We start from the raw sequence: 22,755 nt of genomic DNA on the forward strand, positions 1-22,755 counted from the left end.
ACCAAGTGTCTCCCACCCAGGCAGCTGGTGAAGCCTGACCTGTCTTTGGTGTGTCTACAGAGAGGTCAGCATACTCCTGAGGCCTTGTGAAGGTGGTGGAGCCCAAGTCCTTTCATTGTCCCAGGAGCTCTTCTAGGAGGCATTCCCAAGGCTCCCTGGGAGTTAGGAAATGACCCTTTATAAAGAAAACCTTTTGACATTTTTTTACTGCAGCTATCATGAGCTTAAAGTGAAACTCCATAGCTGAAATTCCTCACCGCACCACTCTGGCTGCTTTTGGAAAGGTAATCCTTTGCAAGCACGAAAGTCATGACCACATGGCCACGCAGAGGAAGTTATCAAAGATGTGACCAGCACACACATCACTTAATTGGAGGACACGTGATGTGGTCCAGCACGTGCCAAAGTAGCAGGGCTCTGACACAAGGTGCTCTTTTTAACACTGGTGATGATAGAGCCACCACCATTCACACCACCAGCCTGATCAGATGCAACAGTGGGCTCTGCCTGGTAACGTATTTTCCTCCGCGTAATTCAGATTTGCGTTGGAGCTATCCCAAGGGTGAAAAAGCATTGATTGCTTTTTTCTTGGTAATACCATATAGAATGGGAATATTTCAGAGGGCCGATATGTCTCACGGTGTGGGAGACCCATTGGGAGGAGGAAGAAGGGAGGTAGAGAGTAACCAGATGACTGGTGAGAAGATTTGCAACTTATGCTACTGGGTTGAAGTTAAGCCCTAACTTTTAAGAGCCTGGCGAAGCATTAGAAATCATATATTAACTGTGTATATTAAGAATAGACCTCTGCTTGGGACAGGAGTCTCTAAGGTGGTCGAAAAGGTTTCTTTTTTTTTCAGGCTACACTGATTTGATAAATAGCCTTCCTATGAGTCTTTACACATTTCAGTTCATAGGATCCTTGTGTTAATAGTGGCTTCTGGGTGAAAAAGCTAAGCAATAGAGAAACAGCAAAAGTACAGACATAGTCATAGCCCAGCCAACCTAAATGTGTTTCTTGCATAGCATAAACTCTTACTTCGGATTAATTTCCTCTATGTGACAATTGGCCCAATGGCATTTTCTGTTGCTTTAGTTCTTGCATTATAAAGCCTTTTCTCTTCTTTTCACCATTGAAAATACAAAAATGGGTCTTGCCTAGTACCAGATCCGGTCTGTACAGAGGAGTATGCGAAGCCTTGCATGGACTCTAATGGAAGCTGGAACTGGGAATCCCCTCCGCTTCCCTGGCCCAGACCATAATGTATGGTCTTCAGATACATAAAGAACTTAACCCATCATAACCAAGTAGAAACTGACATTCATAACAATGTTATGTTATAACAATGTTATGTTATAACAATAATAATAATGATAATAATGATAATAATTATGATGATAATAATAATAATAAATAATTTACACAGACACAAGATGTGGCTGTTTATTGCAATCCTGTTTTTAATACAAGCACCCGCGAATTCAGCAGATGCCATCGAGCAGAAAAAGGCTATAAATCCCGAGACCTACATGAATGTTGTAAGTCAGAAGTTTGAATTTCCACTCTGTCTGAAAGTTTGCGGACGTTTAGCTGGGGGAGAGAGGGATGAAGGTTATGTATGTGAAGAGGGCTCGGGTCACCACGTGTACTGGTTTTGTTGAGCAGTGTGATATGACATTGCCTCCATACCATCATTAACAAGCCCTGCTTCCTGAAGGAGTCCTCTTCTTCTCAGCAGTATTAAGTGCAATTATCAGCAGGTCAGTTAGAGAAGGGAGTAATCCCAGCATGGATTTGATTAGACATCTTCCTGGAGGTTAGAAAGTTCTGCATGGCTTCTCTTCTTCAGCTGCAGCAGGTTGCTCATTGCTGTATCCAACCAAGTCCTGAAAGTCTCTGAAGGTGGGTTTAGATGGACCCAAGACTTGGGCAATAAAATTGCTGAAACTAATCTCTTCTGCCGACTGTTTAGCAAAGCAAGCATACAGTGATGTGTAGGCAGGATCACAGCTGGGTTTCACCAGACTCAAACTTCCCCATCTGTGGAGTTTTCAGCATAAATAAAGCTCAGGCAGAGCCTCAGGAGCCCTGCAACAAATCCTACGGGGCTTGTCCTATTGCCCTTCCAGTCAGCCCAGCTCGGCAGGTTCAATATGCCCCTCCATCTTATCTCCCCCAGGCATCAGCTCAGAGCATGACATGACATGTCCTGCCACCAGTGTCAGCTGTCAGTAAATCATTTTGGTTTCAGTCTTCATTTTTTGAAACATTTCAAACACATGTGTTGCTGCATGCTGCATGGGAGCCCTGCTGCTGCCGGCTCCCCTCCTGCTCACAGGCGTGAGCCCACTGCTGAGTGTCTCCTCTTCCCTTGGACATCTCACTGGGGCGGGCATGGGATTCAGACAGAGCACCCTCTCTCAAAAAAGTCCTCAGCTGATCCAGAGACACCCAAGGCAAAGCAATGTCCCAGCTGCCACAGTGTTTCAGTTTTGCAAAGGCACCCCTTTGATGCGGATGAGGGATGCACTCTTCAAGTCAAATGAGCACATCAGCTACGGAAAGCTTTCCACCTTTTTTCTTTCCCCAGAGCCAAATGATCTGCTACAGAGGGTACCCCAGCGAGGAGTATGAAGTCCTGACTCGTGACGGCTACTATGTCAGGCTGAACAGGATTCCTCACGGGAGAGAAAGTCCTAGGAACAGAGGTATCGTGCTATTTCACAAGGAAGCCAGCAAAAAAAACCCTTAACATAACAAGCAGGTGAAGGGATGAACCTTACCAGGCCAGGGGATTATTTATTGTTAAAGCAAAAATACCCAATCTATGGTATTTCTCCAATTTACAGTCAAGGCTTTAGCAGCCAGCATAGGAAAGCGTGCGTGCAGCACAGCAACTGCCTTTCATATCAAGCAGAGACTTGGTTTTAAGGCTCAGAGGGTGCAGGCATATCTTAAGAGAGCTCCTCATTTAATTTTTTCCCCATAAATTTGTGACTTTGGGGTTTGAATGATCTCAGAGATGAGCCTGTACATCTGAGCTTTCACATGGTTGTCAGTGGCCACGGTGCTGAGCTTTTGGGGATGAGCACCTGGGGTCTGAAAGGCTTAGGAGGGATGTCCACAGCTCTCCAGCCTGAGACAACAAGGGCAACCACCATGAGACAACTACAGCAAGGATTTCTTCACCAGGAGACGTCATTAAAATGCACATTGTATGTCCTCTGGCAGTGCAAGAAAGAGGCTTTATTGGCCTGAATTTGGGGTGAGTAAGTAGAGAAATTCTGGTTCAATGAAATGCGCTGTTTCTTTCACACCCAGGAGCCAAGCTGGTCGTGTTTCTCCAGCATGGGTTACTCGGAGAAGGCAGCCACTGGGTGGAAAATCTGGCTAACAACAGCCTTGGCTTCATACTAGCAGACTCTGGCTATGACGTCTGGCTGGGAAACAGCCGGGGGACAAGCTGGTCCCAGAGACACCAGCACCTTTCAGCTGACAAGGTTGAATTCTGGGATTTCAGGTGGGCTGGAGTGGATTACAAAAGCATGGCAAACTTCTCTGCCTGTCACTAACCTCTAGGCAGAGGTGGGTGCCTCCAAGCAGGCAAGTCAGAGCAGCTAATCCCCGGGTATGGCCTCCCCTAGACCTCCTGGTGATGTGCCCGGGGAGGATGGAGGTACCTGTGCAGACCTGCCTGCTGACATGGTGCCAACACCTCCCTGCGGCTGCCTGGCCCTGCCGAGAGCACAAGGCTCTGCTGCCTGTGTGGCGACACCCATCCTGCAGAGACATCAGCCCTATCTTGCGGCCTTCACAGGGACCTCCCTGGCCAACCCCCCCAGCAAGGTGTCCACAAGCATCATTGCCACCTCCCCTTCTCCTAGATGTTGTCCACAGAAACTTTGTCCCCAAGAATAGCTTTTTAAGCTGCTACTGCCTCTCCAGAGCTGATCTTCAGAACAGTCCTGGATTTCCCAAGCTCATAAACATGCTTCCAGTAAGAAAAACCTAATAAAGTACATCTGTGTTTCACCATATCATACTAAAAGGCACATGGGCAGGAACTGGTGCTCCATTCTCTTCTGGGAAAGAGCATCTCTAGGAGCAGAGCTGGTGCTGTAATCCTGACGAGACCCAGCTCTGAGCCTGCAGAGCTGCTGTGTATTGCACCTGAATGCACAGCTGGCCAGGCTCTCTACAGTTTCTTTACTGCTAACCATGGTTATGGGAGGACTAAGCCCTTTCAGGGAAGGATGAGACAATGGCAGGATGCCATTGCAGTTTCACCCAGCACAGGGCTCTCCTAGCTCATAGGAATTTTCTCCTGGAAAATCAGCCACAGATGTTAAGCCCTTCAGTATACGAGCAATGCAAGGCAGCCAAAATTCACAGGTAAGTTTGCTCTCCTGGTGTTACCTTATAACCAATGCACTACTCCTGTGTTGCAGCTTTCATGAAATGGCAATGTACGACCTCCCAGCCATGATCGACTTTGTTCTGCAGAAGACTGGTCAGAAGCAGATATATTACATTGGCTACTCCCAGGGCTGCACGATCGGTGTGTTAGAAGGGGTTGCACAACACATTGCCTGGACCACCTTGAAAACATTCATTTTGGTGTTTATAAGCAGAAAGCGGAGATGTCCCATCTGTGTGGGCTGCTGAGCAGGCAGGCTAGGTAGAAGGTCTCTTGCAGTAAGAAGTCCCACAGCAGCCATGCTTTCCATACAAGACATCTGGGAGGACCAGCATGCTCCCAGAGTAGTAAGAAGGCTCCTGGTGACCTCAGTAAGCTCCTTGCTGCAACTATAATTCAACCTAGAAAACCGAGTTGCAGTGTTCCACATCAAAACCAAAGGCATTTTGCATGGAAGTCACAGCTTCTGCTTTCCGATGAAATACATGGTGCTTCTTTTCACAAGCTGGAACACCAGGGGTATAAGATAACCTCTGTGACAATGATACCCTTTAGCAGTGATTGATGGAAGGTGACAGTACTGTTCCCTTCACCTAGTGAATGGGGCAGGACTTCCCATCAGTGGTAGTTGTTGAACTGCCTCATCAGCCACTTCTAACCATAGGAATAAAGGCATTGTCTCCTTTTGGACATCTCTAGCACTAATGTTAAGCAGAAAGGTGGCAAGAGATCCCAGGTTTCTAATTGGAGCTAATGCCAGCTAAACAGATCTGGGCAGCAGGTCCAAGAGAACCCTCAGATTAAGCACCTGAAGAAAGATTGACAAAGTCTGTTGTTTTTCTGTTTTCTCAGCGTTCATTGCATTTTCATCCATGCCAGAACTGGCTCAGAAAATCAAAATGTTTTTTGCCCTGGCTCCAGTAGTGACAATCAAGCATGCCAGAAGTCCTGTCATGAAAATGTCCTTCCTTCTGGACAGGCAATTCAAGATCTTTCAGGTAGGGGATTACTCCATGCTCTCCTCCCCCGAACAGTGCTAGAAAAGGGATCATGCCCATACGCAGTCCATGGGGCTATCCGATGCAGCAGAAAACAGTTAATTCCCGCTGATTTATAAGCACAGATACAATTCAGGTGCAAGTGCACTCCTGCATGGTCACTTTGTTGAGTGCATGCCTTCCTTCCATCTGTAGGATCTTCAGATGTTGAAACTGGTCTTTCTTTGGGGCACTTGTTGAATTCCCAGACAGACCACCTGGAAAAGAGCAGCTTTACTTTGTTGATTTTAATGACAGTGAAAATCAAATCCAACGCTTGGGGAAAGGGGAAGGAAATAGGAGAGTCCCGAATATTGATTTCCCTGGTGTGCATTCAATCAGCATCACCTCCTCCAATGAGCTGTACACATCTCAGCAAGGCAGGAAGGCAAAGGAGAAGTGGGATTGATTCCTGTGGGCACCCTGTGCCACACATCCCCTCACTGCCCAGCTGGTGGGACAGCTCACAGGGACACTGGCCGACAGTGGGTCAGGGGAGACAGTCTGAGTGTTAGGCTGCAGGAAGGGAAATGCAAGAAATCAACTTTGCCCTTTGCTTCTGCAGCTTCTTCTTGGCAGAACGGACGCCTCACTGAGGATGATGAAGCTGTGGAGGTTTCTCCCCCAGCTGTGCAGGCACCCACTGCTGCACAAGCCCTGTGCCAACCTCCTCTTTCTGCTGGGCGGGTACAACGAGAAGAACCTCAACATGGTGGGTGCGCTGCTGAAGCCGGAGCCCTGGGGTGCACCACTTGGGAGCACCCAGCAGTGCCCACTGGCTCTGCCAAATGCCCTGCCCAGCCTGCTATGGCCGCTCGCCCCCAACACTCATGGGCAAGCAGATGCTGCAAGGGCAATGCATGTCCCTCTGCCAGATCCCTCTCTCACCGGATAGGAAAAGTCCCCAGGCTCTGCTGGGTGAAAGTCAGTGGCCAGGTGGCACTTGACAGCACCTCTGAGTTAGGGCTGCCTGTCACCAAGACCAGCTGTCCCTCCCACCAGCACCCCTGGGGTGCAGCCCTGCTCCTACCCACCCTATATCAAGTCTGCTGAAGCAGCATCTGGGTAACCATGGGTAGTCACTAAGGTCCTGATCACAGTCCCTGAGCCCAGATGAGGTATCTCCAGGAGCTAGGGGTACCTCATCCTTCATCACCATTCTCCTCCTGGAGCTGTCTCAGAGCAATTGATTTTTAATGAAAATTATATTCCTGAACCTGACCCAACTTTCTAGGCAGCATGACTCAGCAGTGGCTGTTTTAGGAAATGCATAATCTGGCAACTGCCATCCTCGCTCCTATCCATTGGAAAGCAATGATAGCTTGAACATGTTTCCTTGCAGACACGGCTGGATGTGTACACATCCCACTATCCGGATGGGACATCTGTCAAAAACATAATACACTGGGCCCAGGTAGGTTCCCTGAAATGCAGATGCTTCACCCCTGGGATGGTCCCTTCACTAAGAGTCTGGTGTGTCCAGGGCAGAGGTGAAAGTTCAGGGATCTTGGACATTAGCAGCTCATGAGAAAGTAAAGGCAAGAAATTAGGCATACAGAAGAGGCACTGGATGCAGGATGAACTGGGGGAAGGCCAACAAGGCAGATATTGTGGTGGGAGTCTGTTACAGACCACCCAACCAGGATGAGGAGACTGACAAACTATTCTATAAGCAGCTGAGAGAAGCCTCACGATCACTAGCCCTTGTTCTTCTGGGGGACTTCAACCTGCCAGATGTCTGCTGGAAATACAATACAGCAGAGAGGAAACAGTCCAGGAGGTTCCTAGAGCGTGTGGCAGATGATAACTTCCTGACACAGTTGGTGAGTGAGCCAACTAGGGAAGGTGCCCTGCTGGACCTCTTGTTCACGAACAGAGAAGGACTTGTGAGCCATGTGATGGTTGGAGGCCATCTTGGGCAGAGTGATCACGAAATGATAGAGTTTTTGATATGTGGAGAAGCGGCAAGGGGGGTCAGCAAAACTGCCACCTTAGACTTCCGGAGGGCGGACTTCGGCCTGTTTAGGAGACTGGTCGAGAGAGTCCCCTGGGAGGCAGCCCTAATGGGCAAAGGAGTCCACGAAGGCTGGACATTCTTTAAGGAGGAAGTCCTAAAGGCACAAGAGCGGGCTGTCCCCAGGTGCCGAAAGACGAGCCGGCGGGGAGGAAGACCGGCCTGGCTGACTAGAGAGCTCTGGCTCGAACTCAGGAAAAAGAGGAGAGTCTACGACCTTTGGAAGAAGGGGCAGGCAACTCAGGAGGACTACAAAGGTGTAGCAAGGCTGTGCAGGGAGAAAATTAGAAGGGCCAAAGCTGAGCTAGAGCTCAATCTGGCTGCTGCTGTAAAAGACAACAAAAAACACTTCTTCAAATACATTAGCAGCAAAAGGAGAGCTAAGGAGAATCTCCAGCCCCTAGTAGACGGGGGAGGGAACACAGTGACCAAGGATGAGGAAAAGGCTGAGGTACTTAATGCCTTCTTTGCCTCAGTCTTTAATAGCAGGGCCAATTGTTCTCTGGGTACCCAGCCCCCGGAGTTGGAAGATAGGGACGGGGACCAGAATGGAGCCCCCATAATCCAGGGGGAAATGGTTAGTAACCTGCTGCACCACTTAGACATTCACAAGTCTATGGGACCTGATGAGATCCACCCGAGAGTACTGAAGAAACTGGCAGATGTGCTCACCAAGCCCCTTTCCATCATTTACCAGCAGTCCTGGCTAACTGGGGAGGTCCCTGCTGACCGGAGATTAGCTAATGTGACGCCCATCTTCAAGAAGGGCCGGAAGGAGGACCCGGGGAACTACAGGCCTGTCAGCCTGACCTCGGTGCCGGGGAAGCTGATGGAGCAGATCATCCTGAGTGCTATCACACGGCATGTAGAGGATAACCAAGGGATCAAGCCCAGCCAGCATGGGTTCAGGAAAGGCAGGTCCTGCTTGACCAACCTGATCTCCTTCTATGACAAGGTGACCTGCCTAGTAGATGAGGGAAAGGCTGTGGATGTTGTCTATCTAGACTTCAGTAAAGCCTTTGACACGATTTCCCACAGCATTCTCCTGGAGAAAGTGGCTGCTCATGGCTTGGACGGGTGTACTCTTCGCTGGGTAAAGACCTGGCTGGATGGCCGGGCCCAAAGAGTGGTGGTGAATGGAGTTTACTCCAGTTGGCGGCTGGTCACAAGCGGTGTTCCCCAGGGCTCTCTGTTGGGGCCAGTTCTGTTTAATATCTTTATCAATGATCTGGATGAAGGGATCGAGTGCACCCTCAGTAAGATGACACCAAGTTGTGTGGGAGTGTTGATCTGCTGGAGGGTAGGAAGGCTCTGCAGAGGGACCTGGACAGGCTGGATCGATGGGCCGAGGTCAATTGTATGAGGTTTAACAAGGCCAAGTGCGAGGTCCTGCACTTGGGCCACAGCAACCCCATGCAACGCTACAGGCTTGGGGAAGAGTGGCTGGAAAGCTGCCTGGCAGAGAAGGACCTGGGGGTGTTGGTTGACAGCCGCCTGAATATGAGCCAGCAGTGTGCCCAGGTGGCCAAGAAAGCCAATGGCATCCTGGCTTGTATCAAAAATAGTGTGGCCAGCAGGAGTAGGGAAGTGATCGTGCCCCTGTACTCGGCACTGGTGAGGCCGCACCTCAAATACTGTGTTCAGTTTTGGGCCCCCCACTACAAGAGAGACATTGAGGTGCTGGAGCGTGTCCAGAGAAGGGCAACGAAGCTGGTGAAGGGTCTAGAGCAGAAGTCTTATGAGGAGCGGCTGAGGGAGCTGGGACTGTTTAGCCTGGAGAAAAGGAGGCTGAGGGGAGACCTTATCGCTCTCTACAGCTACCTGAAAGGAGGTTGTAGAGAGGTGGGGGTCGGTCTCTTCTCCCAGGTAACAAGTGATAGGACAAGAGGAAATGGCCTCAAGTTGCACCAGGGGAGGTTTAGACTGGATATTAGGAAATTTTACTTCACTGAAAGGGTTATCAAGCATTGGAACAGGCTGCCCAGGGAGGTGGTTGAGTCACCATCCCTGGAGGTATTTAAAAGACGTTTGGATGAGGTGCTTAGGGACATGGTGTAGTGGTGGTCTTGGTAGTGTTAGGTTTATGGTTGGACTCAATGATCTTAAAGGTCTTTTCCAACCTATACGATTCTGTGATTCTGTGAACTGCCCTGGTCCCTCTGGCTTGTGCGCCCTGGCCTGTGCCAGGCAGGACAAGGGAAGGGATGGGAAAGCCACAGCTGGATGCTGGGACCAGTTTGGGGCTCCCAGGGATGCCCAAAGCAGAGCAAGCCTGGGGACACCATTGTGATGGTGAGTGGAAGCCAGGGCATACAAGGAGAGGCTGGGGGAGCTGGGCTTGCTCAGATGGAGATGAGGAGGTGAAGCGGGATCCAACGGCATCTCCCCCTGCCCAAAGAGGTCTCAGAGACACTGAGGCCAGATTCTGCCAGTCTGAGCAACCTGCTGCAGCTGCGGTATTGGCCCTGTTGGAAACAGGATCAGGCTGGAGACCCCCACCGTGGTGCCTCCTTGCAGAGCCAAATTATAGGCAATGGGGAAGGCGAAAATGGTCTTTTTAATCAGTGCAACTATTGTGCAGGTATCTGAGCTTTCATCCCTAGCATAGCAACTCTTATAATAACTGGGCTTACTGGTGTGTGATGATGAAATGTCATGAGAAGATAAGGATGATCAGGTTGTTGAAGGAAAACTCACCAACATGAAGTCCTCCAGCAGCATCCTGCGCACACAGCTGGTGATGAGCAGGTTTTCAGAGGCACGAGCGTTGCATCTGGGCAGCCAAGGAGTTGCATACAACACCTTGGTTTGTCAACCCATAGCTAGGGACAGGTGTGGAGCTGGAGGTCAAATCATCACCCTATTAAAAAAGGTGTAAAGTCTGGCTTTGCTGGGATGCTACCTCCTCCTGCAGTGTCCTGTGTAAGTGCCCTCTTGTGATGTGGTCCCTCAAGGAAGGACCCTTGTGATGTGGTCCCTCGTGGTACTCACTGGCCTCCCACTGCAGAACTATCCTCTCCTCCCAGGTGATGAAATCAGGAGAATTCAAAGCCTTCGACTATGGCAGTGAAAACCCAGCCGTGTACCACCAGGTAGGAGGCTGCAGCGGCAGTGCTGGCAGCTGGAGATGCCAGGGGACTGTCCTGGATGGTGGGGGGACAGGCTGGCTTGCAAGGGTTGACCATGATAGTGGTTCCTCAGAGCCCCCTGTGTCCCTCCAGGAGACACCTCCCTCCTACCGGGTGGAAGAGATGCCCGTGCTTACTGCCGTGTGGTCAGGGGGGGAGGACTGGGCAGCTGACTGGAGGGATGTCCACCTGCTGCTGCCCCGCATCGCCCATCTTGTCACCTACAGCCACATCCCTGACTGGAACCACTGGGACTTCATCTGGGGCTTGGACGCCCCCGGGCGCCTCTACAGCAGCATCCTGGAGCTGATGGAGGGGTCCCAGTAGAGCGATGGCTCCTCAGGGAGATGCCGGCCCCTCTCCCTCAACTGGGACAGCCCAAGGAGGTGGTGGAACATCACCTGCTGTCCCCTCCTTCCTGCTGGCCTGACACAGTTGTGGTGACAGTGCTTCCTGTGCATCCCTTAGTCGTTGGGGTTTGTCTTCCTCCTTGCTTGAGAGCTCCTCAAGGACCAGTGGCACCATGCAGGCAGGGCAGTGCCAGGGTCGACCGAGGCATTAGGGCAGGCAGGAGCCACTGTCTAGGCAGCCCTGCTGGAAGGGCCCTGGGGTGATGGTGGGGCTGCATCCTGGGCTGCGCAAGGGGGATGCGGGGACCCTGCCGTGACTCCATGGTGGCTGCCCAGTGGGTCAGGGATTAGAGCACCCAACCCACGAGGAGATGGGAGGGAGCTGGACTTGTTGGGTCTGGCTGTGGGGAGGTGGGGGTGTCTGAAAGCAGCCCCCAGTCGCAGCCCAGGCAGGGATGGAGGGGATGGATGAGGCCAAACCCTTCTCGGCAGCAACAGGCGATGCAACGAGGGGCCCTGGCCCTGGATCGCAGCCTGGGGGGTTCAGTTTGGACATGGGGAGCCCTTCTTCCTCCAGACAGGTCCCCAGGGAGGTGGAAGGTCTCCATCTGGGGGAGGTTCAGGACTCAGCTGGACCAAGCCAGGCACTTGCCTGCATCATTCAGTCCCGGGGACGAGCAGCTGGAGGTCCCCAGGGACAGCTGCATGGCTCAGCGCCGACACACTGGGAATGCCTGTCCTCCATCCCTGGGAGCTGGTGGCCCCAGATGCCCTGGGGCCGGGTCACAGGGCCACTGTCCCCCCACAAAGCTGTCACCAGGCTGGTGTCCCGTGGTGGTGTGCAGCCCCCTCACCCCGTGTGGTCCCACCCTGCTGCTTGCTGGAAAACCAGAGGCGGGGAAAATCCCTCCAAAATAAATGCTCAAAGGGGATTTCAGGAGCCTGTGCTGCAGCTCTGATGTCCCTGGCTCTTCCTTGCATGTAAATATTTTCCGGGGGGCTGCCCATACCCAGGGCCAGCAAGGATAAATGCTGCTTGCCCATGGCGGTGGGGTGACCCCAGCTGCAGCTGGCTGGGCTTGCTGCTTGGCAGGGTGGCATGGCAGGTGCTGCCTGGGCGTCCCAGCCGGGAGCACCCCGGTATCTGTGCCTCACCACCGCCAGGGTGGGCAGGAGGCAGGGGCATCCCCCAGGCAGCAGCAGGGCAGGAACAATCGCCGGCAAAGAACCACCAGGCAGCGTCGGGGACGGAGAGCTTTATTCGTGCCCACAACGGCTCGGAAATCACCGGCAAGCGGGAGCTCAGGGGCTGGCCCTTGAGGGTAGCTGCCTGCCTGCGGGACCACTGCCGGGACCGGCAGCTCTCCCCGGTGCCGCTGGGATGCGTACGGCCAGGACAGCTGGCTGACGCACCGAACGTAGGCACCCAGCGGCTCCTCCACCTCGCCGGCCGGCCAGCCATGGCACCAGGCAGGTGCGGATGCGGGATGGGGAGAGGAGTGTGGTGAGATGGTCCCAGGGCTGTCCCCCATGTGAGCCGCCGCCCCGCGCCTCGCCCACCGCTCGCCGCTTTTTTTCTGCCGTAATATTTTTTTTTCCAAGCGATTGTTGGCGGTTTTTTATCTTTTTTTCCTTTTTTTTTAATGTTGCCCTCTGCCAAACCAGCCTCCTCCCGCCTCTCCATCTGCAAAGCCAGCTGGTCTCTGGTCCCACTCACTGAAGCCATCACCCCACCATGAGAAAAGACGCTCCCCTCTCCCGCTTCTCCTCGAGGCACGCGGGGGCGGGGTCAGAGAGGTGGGGCGGGACCGGAAGGGGGGCAGTGCTGGGAGGGTCGGACCCTGTCGGTGGCGGGGCCGTGGCGGGCGCCATGGAGGGCGGTGGCCGGCGGCGGGTGGTGGTGGTGGGCGCGGGGCTGGCGGGGCTGGGGGCAGCGCAGCGGCTCCGCAGCCACGGCTCCCTCCGCCTGCTGGAGGCGACGGCCCGCGCCGGGGGCCGCGTCTGCACTCGCCCCTTCGGTACGGGGGAGGCCCGGAGGGGCGGCACCGCGGGACTGGTCTGGGCAGGGGGTCGACACCGGGGGGATGGGGCTGCCTGGGTGGGGTGCTCCGGGGCAGGAGCAGGAATGGGGGAGCTGCACCTCCCCCGCCTCCCCCCCCGCCAGTGGGGCCAGTCCTGAGTGGGATGCACACAGGGCTGGGGGTGTCTGGTCCCATTGGGTGCACTGGGACCAAACCAGAGCCGGTCACAGGTGGCACAGAAGGACTGGGGCAGGGGAGAGGGTCTGCTGGTTCTGGCTTTGGGGTGTACATGGGGTTGGGAGTTCTGCAGCTCCCCGGGGATTCCTGCCACGTGTATGCCTTGGGGTGACCCCCTCCCTCCCCTCCCCACAGCATCGGGGCTGGCAGAGATGGGGGCACACTGGATCCATGGCCCCTCGCCAGGGAACCCTGTCTTCCTCCTGGCCACCCATTATGGCCTGCTGGGCCCCAAAGCTGCCCAGGAGGAGAACCAGCAGGTGGAGGCGGGGGGCCACCCCCCACTGCCTTCCATCACCTATGGCAGCTCGGGGAGGGTCCTGAGCCCCCAGGCCGTGAGCGAAGCCCATGTCCTCTTCGACACCCTCCTGGCCTCCGCCCGTGCTTGTCAGGGGGCCGAGGAGCCGCTGGTGCCCAGCGTGGGACAGTACCTGCGGGCAGAGATCACCCAGAGGGTCCCCGCTCTGGGGGGGGGTGAGGAGGACGCCCGGCAGCTCCAGCTGGCTGTCCTTGCTGCCTGCCTCAAGCTGGAGTGTTGCATCAGCGGGACCCACAGCATGGACCTGGTGGCCCTGGAGCCCTTCGGGGAGTATGTCTCCCTTCCCGGCCTGGACTGCACCTTCCCAGGGTAAGTGTGGGGCTCTGGAGGGGGACGTAGAAGAGCATTTCAGGGGGCACCCCGTCCCCAGCGGCGCCTTCTCCCGCAGCGGCTACAGCAGCTTGCCTGATTGCATGGTTTCGGCTCTCCCGGAGGGCACTGTCCTGCTCAACAAGGCGGTGAGGACCATCCGGTGGAGAGGGTCCTTCCACGAGGAAGGGGATGAGACCAGGGATTTCCCCATCCAGGTAGAGTGCGAGGATGGAGACACCTTCCTTGCCGACCACGTCATCATCACCGTCCCGCTGGGTGAGGACTCCAACACCTTTCCTTGCCCTGCCTGTCCCCTCCAACCAGCTGGCATGGTTGGAGATGGGCAGATGGAGGGCAGGGACTTGCCCAAACCCCTTCCAAGCCTCCTCTCTCCCACCGGGGTTCCTGGGAAGGGGTTTGGGGAGGGGAAAGTATCTCAGAGCCCGGTGAACAGAGCTGCCCGATCTTCTGCCTGCAGGTTTCCTCAAGGAACGCCACCAGGACTTCTTCCAGCCTCCCCTGCCGGAGCAGAAAGCAGAGGCCATTCGCCGCCTGGGTTTTGGCACCAACAACAAGATTTTCCTGGAGTTCGAGCAGCCTTTCTGGGAACCCCAACAGCAGGTCCTTGAAGCAGTGTGGGAGGATGAGTCGCCCCTCAAGGAGCCCAGCACCGACCTGGAGGCCAACTGGTTCAAGAAGCTCATTGGATTCATGGTCCTCCAACCACCAGAGCAGTACGTGGCCAGGAGTGTCAGCAAAGGGGCATCACAGGCGGGGGGTTTGGACATCTGGGCAACGTGAAGGAGCATCTTGGTCCTGCCTGGAGCTTCAAGACCTTCTCTGGGTTGCTGCTGGCCCATGACACAGCAGCGCTCCCAAGGCAGGGAGGGCACGGTTTCCGGTGAGCAGCAGGAGGGTAGCAGGCAGCTCTTGGCCCCATCTTTCCTCCCTAGGCATGGGCATGTCCTCTGTGGCTTCATTGCGGGGAAGGAGTCAGAGTACATGGAGACACTGAGCGACGAGGAGGTTCTCAGCACCATGACATGTGTCCTCCGCACGCTGACAGGTACCGCCGCCTCCTCCACCCTCGTCACCCCAACCCCGCTGGGGGAGCATGTGCCCAAATTTCTGAATTCCACCCAAAATCCATGCCTGCAGGGAACCTGCACCTGCCTGCTCCCAGGAGCATGCTCAGGTCCCAGTGGCACAGCGCTCCCTACACCCGGGGCTCCTACAGCTACGTCGCCGTTGGCAGCTCGGGGGATGACATCGATGTGCTGGCTCAGCCCCTGCCTGAGGACCTCGAGGACCCCAGGGTAACTGCTTTTGGCCCGGGGGATGCAGAGGCCATGGGGGGAGCAGGACCCCGTGGGCATGGGGACAGACAGACAGAAGTGGGAACAGGACACCCCAGGCCTTGAGGAGCACAGTGAGGTGGCATTCCCCACTCCTGCTCCATTCAGGGGTCACCGATGCTTGGGTCACCAACCAACCCTCCTTGGCTCTTCCTGCTGAGCTTCATGGGAGCGGGGGGAACCCCATTTCCATAAAATCCGGGGACATCTAGCTCCTTCCAACCACTTCCCGGCATCCTCATAGCATGGGGTGGGTCTCTAAGGAAGGGAAGGTGCCTGCTCCTCAGTCTCCACATGGCTGCGGAGTGGGTTGTGCATCTGCAGGGTGTCAAAGGGCAGGGAGATGAGGCTGGTTTAGTACAACCTGGTGTCCCCGCTGGGCTGGGGGAGGTGGCAAGCCCCCAGCGTTCACCTCCCGCCTTGCTGCAGCCTCTGCAGCTCCTCTTCGCCGGTGAGGCCACCCACCGCACGTTCTACTCCACCACCCACGGGGCCCTGCTGTCGGGCTGGCGAGAAGCCGAGCGGCTCAACCAGCTCTTTGACGCACCCAGCCCTGCTCCTCAGCTCTGAGGCAGGAAAATAAAACCTGTACTTCGCAGGTCGCTGCCAGTCAGTCTCCTTTATTGAGAAACTTCCTGTTGCGTTAAAAATTACTGTTGCGTAGGAGTCTGAGGAGTGGCTGGGGGGGGCCAACCCTCCCATTGAGTCACGAGGTTCAGAAAGGAACCCCTTGTTTTCTAAACTCCTTCTCAGACAGGAGTCTAAGTGTGGCTAGATCCAGTCTTAGTCTCAGACTTGGTCAACGGTTTATTTTCTAAGGATTGTATATGCAGCCACCCATCAGAGTCAACGTTTGCCTGTCAAGAGCCCTCTCAGGGCTTTCACTGAAACAGATTAAGGCGACAGTGTTAATTTGACAACGTTGTAAGTCCGGTCGCGTTCAGTGTACTCAACTTTCACAATTACAGATTCACAAATAATGCGATGCACCCCCGGTCTAGTTGTGTTGCATGAACTACCCCAGCCACACGTAAAGAGTCTGGTCCCATTCAGTGAGAACTATCACAGCTAGATTAATGAAGAGTACAGTTTATTAAAGCAACAGGTACACAGGTTCTTCTGGATTACCGGTGATAAATTCACTGTCTGTAAAGCATGTGCAAATACCAAGATTATGAGTAATACCGCCGGCTACAATTGTGTTAAAAGATAATAAAGCAACTCTATAGAGATTTCTAAGTTTCCTGGGGAGGCACTTGGTATAACCAAGTGTTCGACTCTTACCCAAAGGCATCCCGATGGAGGGGAAGAGAGGCTCAGCCCGTCGACTGATCCCACAGGTCAGAGTGGTACGCAATGGTGTCTTCCCTAACATTCTCTCTCTCAAGTTATTTTACACTATTTTTTACCTTTCAGGTGGAGCTTGAGTGACTCTAGTCATACATAAACTTTACACCAATCCTAACAAAGGTTTTCTCGCTTTGCTTTTAAAGGTATAAACTAGGAAAATTCAAAGCGCAAGCTCAGTTGAGGGGTGGTCACACCTTGGAGGTGGGTAGCTTTTGGGATGGAGGTGTGTCTTGGTATTATAACAATGTTATAATGAGCAAAGTTCACCAAAAGGACAGCATTTTGTCAAAAACATGACAGACTGTTGGCCCAGGGTAGCAAATATGCAGCTTATCAGTTCCGCGGTACCTTCAGGTTCCCATATGATCGCAGAGCCTGGCCACAGTGTCTCCACACCGCTCCACCCTCCGGGCAGTTCCTCTTAGGAACACACCAAGTTCTCCTGGCATTGCCGACATCTCAGGTTGCAGGCCTAGGGAACTTCCGTGGAATGGATTCCTTGCACGTCAGCCACGCTCCACCCGGGCAGCTTCTTCAATGCTGTGCCTTACTTAAAAGTGTGAATTAAGTTTAATTTCTAAGTCATCTCCAGCAATTATTCCACACCTCCCCGGCAGAGGGACACGGAGGCTTCTCTCTCTCTCCGGGGGGTTGGATGCGGCTCCTCGGCTCGGGTCCGACGGGGAAAAGGGGCTGCGGCATTAGTACCAGTTGGTGCTGGCGATCAGGAAGCGGGTATCGTCCATCGGGGCCCGCACCGGGCCTGGCTCCGGGGTGGGCTGAGGGGCTGGGGGCGGCTGGGGGGCGGTTTGGGGACCGGGCCCCGCGGCACGGGGGGTGCCGGGCCCCGCGAGAGGTCCCCCGCGGGGCCCGGCACCCCCCGTGCCGCCACGACACACCGTCGGGCCCCCCGTAGGCCCCACAGGCCCCGTAGGCTGCGGCTCCGCCATGGCGCTGAGAAGAAGGCGGGAGTGACGCCCGCCCAGGGGAGCGCCCCGCCCACCTAACGTCACGCCGCCCGCTCGACGTGGCCACACCCACCGCCCCACCCCTCTCTCTCGACAGCTGCGTCATGCTCCGCCTTCCTGCGCGTCGCGCGGGATGTGGCGCAGAGAAGGGGTGCTGCGACCATGAGAGGGTGGGCGGGAGCGGTGCGGGCGGCCGCGGCCGGGCCCGGGCCGGTGCCTGGCGGGTTCCGGAAGCGCTTCGATTTCGGCAGCCGCGATGTGGTCTCTTGGTTCCCGGGGCACATGGCGAAAGGTGAGGGGTGGGAGCGGGGCGGGCTGACACCCTCCACCCCACCCCCCCGCTTCCGCCGCCGCCGCTCACCTAGCGCTGTGTTGCAGGCCTGCGGCAGATGCGGGCCTCCCTGCGGCGCGCCGACTGCCTCATCGAGGTGCACGATGCTCGCATATCCTCCGACACGGCTCTTCATCCCCCCCCGGGCGTCACCCGGGGCAGCAGGAGCCGGCACGCCGGGACCCCGCTCCCTGCACCGGTCCCCCTCCTCGCCCCCATGTGCCCTAGCTGCCCCGTCTCCCTCCAGGCCGCCCCTTTTCCCAGTCCCGTACCCCTCTCCAGCTCTGTACCAACCCCATCAACTCTCCCCCCCCCCACCACCAAATTGGTCCCCCCAGTACCTGCTCCCACGTCAGCACAGTCACTCTCCTTAGTGGCATTCACATCCCGCTGTCGGGCCGTAACCCCATGCTGCAGGAGGCGCTGGGCATCCGCCCGCACATCCTGGTGCTGAACAAGATGGACCTGGCTGATCCCCGCTGCCAGCCGGTGAGCACTGGGGCAGGGCTGACTGGCTGGCTGGGGATCCATGGGTCACCGCAGGCCAGGTGCAGCAATGCCTCTGCTTGTCCCCTTCAGACAGTCTTGGAGCACCTGAAGCAGCAGGGATGCTCGCACGTTGTCTTCAGTGACTGCCAGCGCGATGGCAACATCAAGAAGGTAGTGGGCCAGCAGCCCCATGCCCAGCCCTGTTTCTCGCTGCCAGCAGCTGAGGGCCATGTGCCGATCTCCTAGCCCCATGGAGATCGGTGCCCCACTGTGAGGAGGTGACGCTGCCTGGTCTAGAGCACTCTTCATTTCCAGCTTACCCAAGGCACCCCGTCCTCTGCTTGGCCCCCATTCTGTGCAGTGTCCTCTGAGCGAGTGGCTGCTGCCAGCCCAGGCACAGAGCTGCAGTTACAGCCCTTCTCCATATTTCTCTGCAGATTGTTCCCCTGGTTGCTAAGCTGGTGGGCAACAGCCCACGCTACCACAGGGCTGAGGTAAGATGCAGCAGCAAGACTGCCAGTGCATGCGCAGGGAGTCAGGGTGGCCATCTGCAGGTCACCTCCTCCAGCTGGAGGGACAAGGCTGCTCGCACGCATGCCAGAAGTGCCAGCAAAGGCTGGGCTGTTTCACTTTTGCGGCTGCCCGTTGTTCCTGGGATGGGTGGCTGACAACTGGCCGCTCCCTGCCCGTATCCTCCTCTCTTCCAGAGCACCGAATACAGCATCCTGGTGATTGGCGTGCCCAATGTGGGCAAGTCGTCGCTCATCAACTCCCTGCGGAGGCTGCACCTCAAAAAGGGTATTTCTCTGTGGTGGCTGGGCTTAGGGAGGAGCCGTTGGTGCAGCCATGGAGCGGGCGGCAGGACAGAGCATCACTTGCTTCTCTGACTGTGTCTCTCCTTTCCCCGAAGGGAAAGCCACCGCAGTTGGTGGCGAGCCAGGCATCACCAAGGCAGTGCTGACGAGAATCCAGGTACCATTCCCGCAGCATAGCCAGCTGGGTGGGTGCTGGCCTCTGCCTCCCTGCATCCTCTCGCAGGAGCTCTGGAAAACCTCGAGGCATGCAGAGCTGCTCTCAAAGGGTTGCTTGGGTCCCCTATCCAGCAAGACCTTAACGAAAGAGCTCAATGCCTTACTCATTAGCTGTGTCAGAGTCCACGGTGCTAATTACCAAGTCACATGTCCTAACTGCCCTGCCTCCCCCCATCCCAGGTCTGCGAGAAGCCCCCGATGTACCTGGTGGATACGCCTGGCGTGCTGCCCCCAAAGCTGGGGGACGTGGAGACGGGCATGAAGCTGGCGCTGTGCGGTGAGGTGGAGGCTGTGGCCAGGGGGCTCCCCAAATGTGGCTTCAAGGCCTGGCTGGGCCTGGTCCCTGAGGCTGGGGTGGGAGTTTTCTACTCATGGCCCCCCCAGGCTAGCGTGCTCTGCCTGGGTGCCCATGGGTGGCATGTGGATGGTGGAGGGGTGGCTGGGGCTTGGCCGGGGCTTGGAGCAGGGCTGGGGGTGAGCTGGGGCTTGACCCTCTTTTCCAGGAGCCATCTGTGACCACCTGGTGGGGGAGGACATCATGGCTGACTACCTCCTGTACACCCTGAACAAGCGGCAGCAGTTCAGGTGAGCTGGCAGGGGAACTGGAGAGGGCCCTGCGGTGCATCTGCTGCCTGTGGTCCCAACTGGGTGGTGGAGAAACTGTCCCCGGGGAGTTGCATGGGGGAGAAGCGATGCTGGCAGGGTGTGAGCCACCTCCTTCGGCAGGTATGTGCAGCGCTATGGGCTGGCCAAGGCCTGTGATGACATCGAGCCCGTGCTGAGGCACGTGGCCCTCACCCAGGGCAGGACACAGAAGGTGAAGGTGCTGACAGGCACGGGTGAGTGCTCTGGGGGGGGATCTCTGCTTCCTGGGGTGCAGGGGCAAGGCTTTTGGGGATCCTAGGGCACTCCAGGCTCCACTGACACCTCCTTCCACACCCACCACCCCCGTCTCTAGGGAACGTCAACATGACAATGCTCAGCTACCCAGCCGCTGCCTACGAGTTCTTGCGGGATTTCCGGGCGGGACGCCTGGGCAGGGTGACACTGGACTGAGACCTGTCCCGTGGGGGAGAGGCACCAGCTGCAGCCTTGTGGGCTGGGGACACCCCAGTTCCCCATGGGGCTGGGGCCACCTCAGCACGGAGCTCTGGTGTGTGATTTGAAGCAGCTCTGCCAGGGCAGCCCCCAGTTTTGGACTCTGGGCTGCTGCAAAGGGCCAGGGGGACAGGATCCCCACAGCAAGGGGTGAGGCTGTGCCATGGTGGCTGCCCTGTGGTGTCACCATGCAGGGCGATGCTCTCCATGGGGAGCGTGGTGCCCACCCAGGAGGGCCTGGAGCACGGCTGCTGCATCCAGCCAGGACGAAACCCCTGTGGAGCGCTTTCCTTGCTGCGGTCTTGGCCCTCACTGGGACCTCCATTCCGAAATAAAACCTCCATGGGCAGGGTGCTGGGGCAGTGGCCGTCCCAGGGTCCCCATCCCGAGCCCTGCATCCAGTGACACCTGTGTTCCGCCCATTTTTATTGCAGCCTCCTCATCCTCCAAACACTGCGAGACCCATGTACAGAGGAGCGGCGCGAACGGGGGTGCCCGAGCCAGCGGGGTTTGGCGCGGGGCGGCGGGGGGAGGTGGTGGAGGGGCTTCCCGCAGGGTCCTGCCCCGGTGGTGGTGGGTAACCAGGCGCTGGGTGGGTGCAGCCCTGGGAGCCACTGCTAGCCTGGGAGGCGGGCTCAGCCCCGGGGGGCGGCCGGTCCTTGCGGCATTGGTAGCTGCACCGGGCTCGGTCAGGTGCCCCGACACCGTCAGCGGCGGAGAACGGCGGCCAGGGGGCAGAGGCAGGACACGGCCCAGCCTGGCGGGTCCCGGGCCGGCGCGGCGGAGGTCCAGTTGCCGTCGCGGTACTCGACGCCGTCGCCCACCTCCAGCTCGCCGGCCAGCCGGGCCCGGCGCAGGGCGGCCCCCGCCGCCACGCCGGCCGCCGCTCCCGCCGCCGCCGCCCCCGCCACGCGCAGGGCCGCCCCAGCCGAGCCGTAGCGGGGGGCCGCCGCCTTCACCCGGCCGCGGCCGGCCCCCCGGGCCCCGCCACGGGCGGCCCCCCGGGCGCCACCGCGCCCACCCTTGCCGGCCACTGTGTCGCAGAATGTGGCGGCCAGCAGCATCAGCGCCCAGCACGCCGCCGCGCTCCGCCGCATCCCGCCGCTCGGCCGCACCTGGGCACAAGGAGAGCCACGGCACTCAGCCACGGCCCGCGGGCGTCCACACGTGTGTCCGCGGCGCGGCCTCGCACGCCCGCCTGCATCCGCAGGCGCCTGCGGGAGGTGCAGGCAGGAGTCTGCCCGCGCACACACACACGGGCCCCATGCATGAGCTGCGTGCACACAGACAGGCTGCACGCGTGTGCGTGGGTTGCACACGCGTGTGTCACTCATGCTGCAGCCCATGGGTTGCATAAACACCCTCTCTCCCCCTGTGCGGATGGGGCACACTCTTGCACATGCTTGCACACACAGCCACGCACACTCACATGCACCTGTGCACTCCCACGTGCGCCCACACCTGGGTTGCAAGCGTGCACTCCTCAGCACGCCCGTGCACAGCTTATACACGCGTGTGCACATCCATGCGTGGCTGTGCACACAGCCTGGCGCGAGGCTCACAGACACGCTTGCATGGCTTGCGCACACACACGCGCACCCCTGTGCTGATCACAGCTGCCTGTGGGTGCGCGCACGCTTGCACGCTGCTCACACGCACTCAAAGTGCGTCTATCAGGCACGCCTGTGCACACACCGCACACGCATGCACGGCTTGTACGACCCCCCTCCGCAGCAGAACGCACGCGTGCACGCGCACAGCCGCGGGGCACATTCACTCCCCCCCCACGCACGCACACCGCCGCCCGCGGGGCTCACCGGGCCCGGGGCTGCCGCTGGCTCGCTCCGCTCCGCTCCTCCCCGGCCGCGCTGCCGCCGCCGCGCTCCCCCACCCCCACTCCACGCGCGGAGGCCGGGGCGCGCGCTCGGGACTGCGCGGCGGCAGGGGGTGCGCGCGGGGGGAGCGGGGCACGGCGCCCACGCGGGGCCGCGCGTGGCGATGCGTGCAGCCGCAGGAGGCGGCGGGGGAAGCACCCCCCACCCCCCGCGGTCCCGCGTCACGTCGCCTCTAAATCCCCCTAATCTCGTCCCCGCCGGGCCCCATTCGTGTCCCGCCGCGCGGGGCGAGGGCAGGACGGCAGGACCGCCGCGGCCAGGCCCTGCTGGGGTGCAGGGGCCCGGTGGCCTCTTCCCCCAGGCCTCCGCCCACGGGACACGGGGGACCCCACGGGTGGCACGGCCTCGGCCAATGGGGATGGCGCGCTGTGGGGTGGGGCCGCCTCGGCCAATGGGCGCAGA

The 22,755-nt window shown here is 57.5% G+C and overlaps 4 protein-coding genes across 5 annotated transcripts; 3 read left to right on the forward strand and 1 right to left on the reverse strand.

Moving 5' to 3' along the window:
• The first annotated feature begins 1,434 nt into the window (after positions 1-1,434).
• LOC142410972 (lipase member M-like) lies at positions 1,435-10,924 on the forward strand. Its single transcript, XM_075504157.1, has 9 exons — positions 1,435-1,539; positions 2,592-2,709; positions 3,323-3,521; positions 4,450-4,559; positions 5,271-5,416; positions 6,021-6,167; positions 6,798-6,869; positions 10,496-10,561; positions 10,691-10,924. Exons 1-9 carry the CDS (start codon positions 1,435-1,437, stop codon positions 10,922-10,924), a joined length of 1,197 nt encoding a protein of 398 aa, XP_075360272.1.
• Positions 10,925-12,812: 1,888 nt separating this feature from the next.
• On the forward strand, positions 12,813-15,843 carry PAOX (polyamine oxidase). Of its 2 annotated transcripts, XM_075505480.1 has the most exons (7): positions 12,813-12,965; positions 13,341-13,833; positions 13,913-14,112; positions 14,315-14,570; positions 14,790-14,902; positions 14,995-15,152; positions 15,621-15,809. In XM_075505480.1, the coding sequence occupies exons 1-7, from the start codon at positions 12,818-12,820 to the stop codon at positions 15,759-15,761; spliced, it is 1,509 nt and encodes a 502-aa protein (XP_075361595.1). In that variant the 5' UTR covers positions 12,813-12,817; the 3' UTR covers positions 15,762-15,809. The 2 variants fall into 2 exon arrangements, with proteins under 2 accessions (XP_075361595.1, XP_075361594.1); XM_075505479.1 differs by having other exon boundaries at positions 14,790-15,152; positions 15,621-15,843.
• A 1,813-nt stretch (positions 15,844-17,656) lies between these two features.
• MTG1 (mitochondrial ribosome associated GTPase 1) lies at positions 17,657-20,860 on the forward strand. The gene is made up of 11 exons (XM_075505481.1): positions 17,657-17,801; positions 17,888-17,951; positions 18,224-18,329; positions 18,420-18,500; positions 18,767-18,823; positions 19,037-19,127; positions 19,240-19,301; positions 19,541-19,637; positions 19,864-19,945; positions 20,087-20,199; positions 20,319-20,860. The coding sequence occupies exons 1-11, from the start codon at positions 17,672-17,674 to the stop codon at positions 20,414-20,416; spliced, it is 981 nt and encodes a 326-aa protein (XP_075361596.1). The 5' UTR covers positions 17,657-17,671; the 3' UTR covers positions 20,417-20,860.
• SPRN (shadow of prion protein) lies at positions 20,857-22,671 on the reverse strand. Its single transcript, XM_075505484.1, has 2 exons — positions 22,276-22,671; positions 20,857-21,573 (listed from the first exon to the last, which is right to left on the reverse strand). The coding sequence occupies exon 2, from the start codon at positions 21,553-21,555 to the stop codon at positions 21,166-21,168; it is 390 nt and encodes a 129-aa protein (XP_075361599.1). The 5' UTR covers positions 21,556-21,573; positions 22,276-22,671; the 3' UTR covers positions 20,857-21,165.
• Between the last annotated feature and the right edge of the window lie 84 nt (positions 22,672-22,755).

Source organism: Mycteria americana, chromosome 6 (genome assembly GCF_035582795.1).
Source record: "Mycteria americana isolate JAX WOST 10 ecotype Jacksonville Zoo and Gardens chromosome 6, USCA_MyAme_1.0, whole genome shotgun sequence".
In the NCBI taxonomy this organism is placed as follows: Eukaryota; Metazoa; Chordata; class Aves; order Ciconiiformes; family Ciconiidae; genus Mycteria; species Mycteria americana.